The 8,154-nt window shown below is 37.0% G+C and overlaps 1 protein-coding gene across 5 annotated transcripts in view; it reads right to left on the bottom strand.

Moving 5' to 3' along the window:
* Positions 1-324: 324 nt before the first annotated feature.
* mafgb (MAF bZIP transcription factor Gb) overlaps positions 325-8,154 on the bottom strand; it is a 32,744-nt gene continuing 24,914 nt past the window's right edge. For all 5 annotated transcript variants that reach the window (XM_088342463.1, XM_088342462.1, XM_088342464.1 and 2 more), the window contains one exon: positions 325-7,677. In XM_088342463.1, coding sequence (XP_088198589.1) covers positions 7,207-7,677 — 471 coding nt within the window. In that variant the 3' untranslated portion in view covers positions 325-7,206. The remainder of the gene's footprint in view (positions 7,678-8,154) is intronic.

The following is an 8,154-nucleotide window of genomic DNA, read 5'->3' as shown; positions in this document are numbered from 1 at the left end:
CACATGATTATCGCCCACGAGCAAAGCAAGGTTGGCGATGTTTTCATTTGGGATCTAAGTATGTTTTTATGTCTGCTTGTTTGTTTTTGTGTCTGTGCACTCAAGAGAAGGTGGAGTTTAGATATGACCACAATATTTCACAGGCTCGGTTACGTTCGATGTGAAAAATGCCCCCAAAATGACTTGGCAATTTGGTTTTGTTGACCCACCAGTTGTCCCAGAAAGATATTCAACTCATCCAGGCCGTAACGACATTGAATATCAACTGGTCTTTACAGGCAGTCATGTAAAGACCCCCCCCCCCCCCCCCCCCAAAAAAAAAAAAAAGCTGACTTGGCATTTTGGGTTGTGCTGACCAAGCAGCTTTCCCAGAAAATGGTAAATGGACTGCATTTATATAGCGCTTGACCAGTCACTGAGGAGCTCCGAAGCAATTTACAATACCCTCTTTACCATTCTCTCACACACACAGGCACACCAATAGCAGAGTCAGCAAGGCAACTACTTGCATATCGGAGGCATTAGGGTTTTAATGTCTTGCCCAAGGACACTTCAACAATTACATTGTAATTTCAAGTTTGGCCAGGATCACAATATTTCCAGAGCAATCAGGTAAGTCACTATAGAGGTGAAAATGAATGCCCCCGAATACTGACATTCAATTTTAACACAATGTCTTTCAGACAGTTACAAGAGTTGACCTGTGTGTAGAAAGAATTCCCCCCCAAAAGTCAGCTTTGCACTTTTGGTTTTGCTGACTCAGCGTTATGTAGACTCCATCTGCACTCAGTTTTAATGTTTAGGTTTTTCAATCTCATGTGCCAAATGTCCCTACCAAAAAGGTGAATGCCACCCAAAAATGATTTTGCGTCTCGACGCACCCCTGCGTGAAATGTGTGTGTTGCCCTAATGGTAAAAGTGTTCATTTACTTACATGGAATGTATTTATTTATACATTTCTACATATGGCAGGGATGGTCCTCCATAGACTTCATGAATTGCGAACGACCGTCAAGATACAACACAATTAGGAAAAGTGATGTTTTTCAAACAGAAGTGCATAGAAAAATAATGTCTACGCAAATGAATAAATATAATCTTACATAGGGAGGAAAGCCAGTCAAGTCACAACACATAATGTCAATATACACAAATAAATTTCAAAAACATTTGTTTTCCAGTCACATATAGCTAAACACCGTGAATATACACTCTTTAACCTTGTCACATCACACTGAACTGGAACAATTTGACACAAGCGACAGCAGTAGTATGACTCCTGTGTGACAGGAGTTCTACTTATGCCTTAAACTGTTTGCATATTAAGAGACAACTAAACACCATTTTCACACTGTTACTCACAATGAATTGTATTCACCCTGAAGGTTAGGAAAGTGTGTTTGACATTAAAAATAAATAGCAAAATATTTCCTTTTTTTTAAAGCAAAACAAAGTATCACTGTATTAGACACAACAGTCAAAAGCTGATTGAAGGAATTGAAAAAGGGGCATGACAAGGGGAGGAAACCACAAAATTACGGTGAAAAAATTCATTTAAAAAAACTGCAATTGTATTTTCCACAGGATTTGGGGGCAGGGTGGGGAATAACATCAATTTTCTATTTAATCTGACACATTGTCATCATGGATTACTGAGTATTGTACGGACATAATCAAGCTATGAAAACAGGCACCTATCCGCTTATCCTCAGTAGAGCCGCGGGGTGCTGGAGCCCATCCCAGCCATCTTAAGGCAGTGGGCAGGGGACACCCTGAAGTGGTTGCCATCCTGTCGCAGGGCACACAGGTACAGACAATTCACTCGCTCATTCACACTTAGGGACAATTTGGATCGGCCAATGAACCTGACATGCATGTTTTTGGAATGTGGGAGGAAACCGGAGTGCCCGGAGGAAACCCACGCAAGCACAGGGAGAACATGCAAACTCCACACAGGAGGTTTCGATCTCATGACCTCAGAACTGTGCCGAACACGCATTAACCACTGCGACACCGTGCTGCCCTAACAGGCATCCAATTTTTCCTATTTTGAACACAGCTTAACTGTATGTTCTATGTCAACAATTGAAGAAAAATCATAACAAGTGGTTAAGGGTCGGAATAAAGGGAGCATCGTATGCACTTTTTCATACCTGTAGATTACATCTATATAAAAATGAGATTTCCCACTTTTAACCAATTTTCTACAGGCTGAAAGTCACTTTTTCCTATAAGCGAAGCACAAAAAAGCTGAACTTGTTATACTTTTTATGTCATCTAAATATCCCTACCAGGGGGGAAAAGCTTATTTCATTAGAATTTTCTAAACGGGTTTTTATTTATTTAGATTTTTCTCAATTTAATCTATTCAAACTGCCTCTCCTAGAAAAATTAAATATATACTTAAACAGAAATATTGTTTTTGTTGCAGTTTTGCTCATTTTATGTATCTTCTAATCTTCAATTTTTTTTTAATTGATTTTTAAACGAGCAAAATTATCATCTGCTAGATAAGACGGTTTTGGTCATTTCATAGAAGATGTTTCCGATTACGGAAACATTACTTAACCTTAAACTTGAATTACTTAACATGAGCAAAACTGTCTGGCAATAAAAAAAAAAAAAACCTTTTGCAATGAACAACACATTCCTGAAAATTTCATACAAAGAATTACGAACACTTGATTAAAAGCACACTTTTTCAAAAACAACATTAATTAGGAGTAAGTAACGATGCCTTTTAAACGTGATAATTAAACATCGTACATACATTTTAACATATTATTGGGAGGAATCATCCTTAATAAACTTATTCCACTTGAAGAAAACTTTGCTCAGTTTAAATATTGTTTCTCATTCATAACACTTTTTATTCATGAAATTAAAAAAATATCCTTACATCAACATAATGATCTACCGTGGCTTTCAAGGATTGCTTTTCTTATCTTAGTTTGAAAAAATATTTTTTAAATAAGAAAAATGACCTGACATTTTTTTATTGCTCATTGATTCCACATTAATAATATGTTTAAATATCGTAATAAAAAAACAAAAAACTAATATAGTAAAATTAGAAAAATACTCTACATCCTAATGATTAATCATAACAGACAAAAATATGGTTAAAAAATGATTAAATCAATTAGGGTTGGGTTTTTTTTTTTAAACAAATGCTTAACTAATGCTAAAATAATTTTACACATTAGAAACTGTTACCAAAAAGGGCGAATTCAAATGAAACTTGACCTCAGATTACCCTTGAAGTAAAACTAAAAGGCATCACAACTTCGAAGCGAGCGACCCTTGCACGCCGCAAAAACATTAGAGAAATGAGAACATAAAATAGACATAACTTTTAAAACAAAAAGGAAAACAATTAAGTGTCATTATGGCCACAGGATCTTAAATGATCAAACTTTAGATTAAAAGAACAAGCTTGGTTGCCTGCTGTGTCATCATCACCCGCCCTGAAATCCAACTGGAATCAAAGCCATACCCATCAAACACAGTGAAAAGTTATATATGGTATTTTCCCCTCACGTTCAAGGTACACGCTAGCTCACGACTACACACACACACACATGTGCCTAGTCACTAGAAAGAACAAAGCTATTCAGTTCTTAAAGCACTTTTGGTATATCAAACTGATTCTGTTACCTTACTCTTCTCAGGTCAGTACAAACTATACAAAGCTAATTTTATTTAGAAAATGTAAGATACTACCAAAGACGACATTATTATTATTTTTAAGAGAACATAATGGAAATTTACTTTGTCATGCTTGTGTCAATGACTCATCGTTTATGCGATTCATGAATAAAAGGCAGTTGTATAGCTATTTAGTATTATTACCATTATTAATGTTCAGAATTCCTTATCTTGAGACGATGGGGCATCTTTTTATGTTTTATAAGACCTCTTTATTTCAAACAAGGACTGTGATTATTATTATTGTGGAATATTCAAGCAGCAAAATATACATGGTTTTATATTATGAACTTTGATTTGCTGCAACCATAGGCTTGCGCAACTGCGATACCATCTTAACTAGACTGAAAGTCACAAAATGGCTACCACAAAGCCAGATCTAAGAAAATTTGATTTCAATGCTAACCTTATTCCACAAAAACAATATTAATAGGAATGTCATCTGAAGACTATTTATTGAGGGTGCAGAGAACATACTTTGCTTTTGTGAAGAAACATTTTTTAGGGTGATGGTAGAAAAACAAATAAATGAGTGGATACAGTACATTAGAATTATCAAATGGCATGGGTGTAACTATTCTAGTTATTAGTGGCTAGCAGATACTTGTTTCACAGACTTTAGTTGATCACAGATACAGCTTTATAGTTATGATAATTAACTGATCAAGGCTCTAGCCAAGGCATGTCAAACATACGGCTGGCAAACCATTGGATGATTTAATCCGGCCCACTATAAATTTCTGACTATTTAAAAAAAAGAAGCGAGTCTCTCGGTCTATTGTGTCAAAAGTTATGATTTTTTTTAAATAAATTCAAACCAAATACTCTCTAAACTTGCTAAGCCTGGTAGTCAGGGACAGGGCTGGGAATGTATTCAACCTGGTCAAAAATTGGTCAACAGGAAGTGGGATGTACGTGGTGTGGCCGTCAGAAGTAAGTCTTTTTGTATTTGTCCTTTAGTGGAATGGCTTATGACTATGTTTGGGTGAAAAATCAAAGGTTTTTCAATTGGAAATTTGTTTGTAGCCTGGTGGGAGGGGAAACAAAAGCTGGGTGTCCTGCCTGGTTCATAAAACACTGGGGGAAACCATGTAGACTAATTGTAGAGAATCTCAAGATAATGTGTTGAGATTTTTTTATCAGTATTGGATATCTACTTTCCCGGCTTTTTCTTGATCTGCTGGCTGTAGATGCCATATGGAACTAAAAAGAAGTGAAGGACAAACATCGATGAGAAGAGTCGGTAGAAAACAACGCAACAAACCAAACAATACCAAAGCGATCACGAATTTCACAGAATTCCTGTTATATCACAATTCACACACCGAGAACACATTTTGAACCTCATGTGAATGACAACACGGTACAAAACAGTAAAAATACAGGTAACACAATTGCGTTTCATATATATGGACTTTTTTCCTGTCATACTGATATGAAAAGGTTGCAGCAAGATGGGACTGATCTGCAGCCGTTGAATTTTGCCCGTCACGAGACTTAAATAATCTTACAGACTATCCAATAAATCCAATTACCATCTGTTTTAGACATGGAATGGGAACGTTGGGTCACCACTAAAATAGTTCTGTTTCAACAATCAACTTTCAGTCGCCTGATTCTTTGTGATTAGGACCTTGCCTGGGTCAAGTACCGTATTTCCCGCACTATTATAAGGCGCACCCCCCAAAATGTGTCCTTTGTGATAATATTTTAATATATAAAACGCACTGGACTGAGGCGCAGAGATCAAAAACTACTGCAAGGGCTAGCGTTGTACGAAACATAAATAAGTAACATTTCTGTGCATTGGTTGATAAGTCAAAATATATCGCTGAGCACAATTGCAAATATTGGATGTAATGGTATTCGAACCTGGATCGCAGTGGAGAAGTGATAGATCCTATCCACTAAACAACTAAGGAAACAGGAACCACACAAAAACCATTAGGTTTTATGTCATAATCACACTATTTTTAGTCACAGTAGCCACCTTCTGTACAACTTCTCCAAAAAGTTCCCGAAGCAGAAACCCACAAAGGCGAAACTCCTGGAAACTCATTTCAGAGGAAAATGAGTTCTCTGAAAACTAAAAAAAAAGACAGGTGTTCAAGGCAAATAAATCAGAACAGAAAAGGTTGGGGACGACTGAAATACAATATTGTATTCCCGACGTTAAAAGTCTCTACAAAGCGCACAAAATTCTGAACTGAATGAAAATAAACACGTTGTGGGAAGTAATTTAGTCGCCCTGAAAAATAAAAATAAACGCATGACCGCATGTATTCGGCACTTACAATGCTTTGTGTTGGCTAAGAAAAAGTGAAATAAAATTCTATACTGGTTTTTAATCACTTTTTGTTTTCTCTTTTATTAACATTTATTAATAAATATACCATTTGTATCTGGTACCCTGACTAAAAATAGTGTGATACTGAAATAAGAACTATTGCATTTTCTGCATCATCTATGACCCAAGTTGCCTTGTGGTAAGGATTAGGTGCTCAGTCGCTATCCGGGTTCGCTTAATGGGTGGGCGGATGAATCCAAATATCCATTATCTTTGTATTGATACGGTCTTCACTTCATTACTATCACTATGATAATGTTGTTAGTGGGTCATACGATTATACATATGTTATAACTTTCAAATTTGATCCAACTTCGTTTACACCTTATTTGCACCACTGACTTTATTTTCAAAATATTATGCAATTGAAAGTATTCTAGTTGACTTGTTGACAGAGTCATACAGTATTTGTAATTTTGTACCAAAATGTTGGGGCTAGACTCTTTTGACTTATGTTCTGAATCAGTGTTTTATGTCTTATAGTGTTTAAGCTATTTTTTAACTTTGTATTGTTGACAGTATTTGTAGTTTCTGACTTTATTTTCAAAATATCAAGCAATGGTATAGTTGTCATGTTGACAGTGATATTTGTATTTTAATCGTTTCTTTGGTTTGACTCTCTTGATTTTTGTCCAGAAACGGTCAATATTGATTTTTTTATACTGTTGAAGTTCGCATTGTAGTTATCTAATAAACGATCAAATATTATTAGCTATCGTAGATACAAACTAAGGCAAGGGGTTTAATTATCCAATGATCATGACTTTTCCAGGTATCGGATCGGATCAGGATCAATCAATACTACCGTGTATTTACTTGGATGAATGCCGAAATACCAAAGCAGATAGATACTTTATTCATCCCCGCAGGGAAATTCACAAGCATCGCCCACCCCTAGTTTCATCCCTGATACCACCATTGTTATGCAATTGTGTTCGGTGATAAATATTGACTGTTCAATAATTGCGCAAATATAAGAATCAACCGGTATGCATTTCCATTTTTTTCTGTACATATAGCGCACTGGATTTAAAAGGCTCACGGTCCAATTTCCGTTCTTAGGTGCGCGGTATAGTCCGGAAAATACAGTACTTTGCTACCCTTCTCTTCCTCTACAGTCCTGGAGACTCATTGGCCAATTATACAATCCCTCAAGACCGTGCATCCGTTTTGGACTTGACTATCGTAATGACACTCGTCGCCGTTGCCGCCTTTCCTGGTATGAGCGGGCCAATAACCGATGACGCCAGCCCTCCTCCTCCCCTGACTCCGACACCCACCGTGGGGCTTCTTGCCACAGTCCTGGCAAAGGTCTGTAAGGCTTCGTACTTGGACCTGAGAGCGTCCAGCTCCAGGCGCATGGAAGCGTTCTCATTGGCCAGTTTGTCTACTTCCTGTTGTAGTGTGGCCTTTTGCTTCTCCAGCTCTTCCTTCTGGGTGACTCGCTTTACCCGGCAGCTGGCGGCGTAGCCCCGGTTCTTCAGGGTGCGCCGCCGTTGCTTTAGTTGCAGGATCTCCTCCTTAGTGAGGCCCCGGAGATGCTGGTTGAGCTCCCGCACTGACATGGTCACTAGCTCGTCATCCGTCAAGCTGGTGCCATTCTCACCGGGCTCGCGCTTCACCTTCATCAAGGAACAATCAAATGTAGCTCCGTCAACAAATACAAATAAAACTAAGTAATATAAGTAATATACAATGTGCTTTTTTTCAACACACAACAAATCTTGGAAAGTTTACTCTAAAACGATTGTTTACATTGAGTCAAATTGAAGTTTTAAAGAGTGTTTAGGAATACTAAAATTAACGTCACAGGGCCAAAGTATCCAATTTCCAAGTCACATTTTCTTATTCCACAGGCAAATACAGTACCCAGTTCAAATGATGTTTTATGGTTCTAGGAATCATTGTTAATACATATTTCTAAAAATAAAAACAATGCGTTAAATGAGCAAAATTAGCCGTAGTACAATGAATAAAGGAGCAAAAATATAATTAGTCTTCTATCTCAGACAAAGAATAAAAAAAAATCCCTAAATTTACATTTAAATTAGCAGAAATTTTTGATCATGATTTGTCATTTTACTAGGATACATTGCTGA

Source organism: Urocampus carinirostris, chromosome 8 (genome assembly GCF_059441175.1).
Source record: "Urocampus carinirostris isolate Australia breed hairy pipefish chromosome 8, RoL_Ucar_1.0, whole genome shotgun sequence".
In the NCBI taxonomy this organism is placed as follows: domain Eukaryota; kingdom Metazoa; phylum Chordata; class Actinopteri; order Syngnathiformes; family Syngnathidae; genus Urocampus; species Urocampus carinirostris.
The sequence above is the reverse complement of the archived record's forward strand: the minus strand, read 5'-3'. Positions and strand labels throughout refer to the sequence as shown.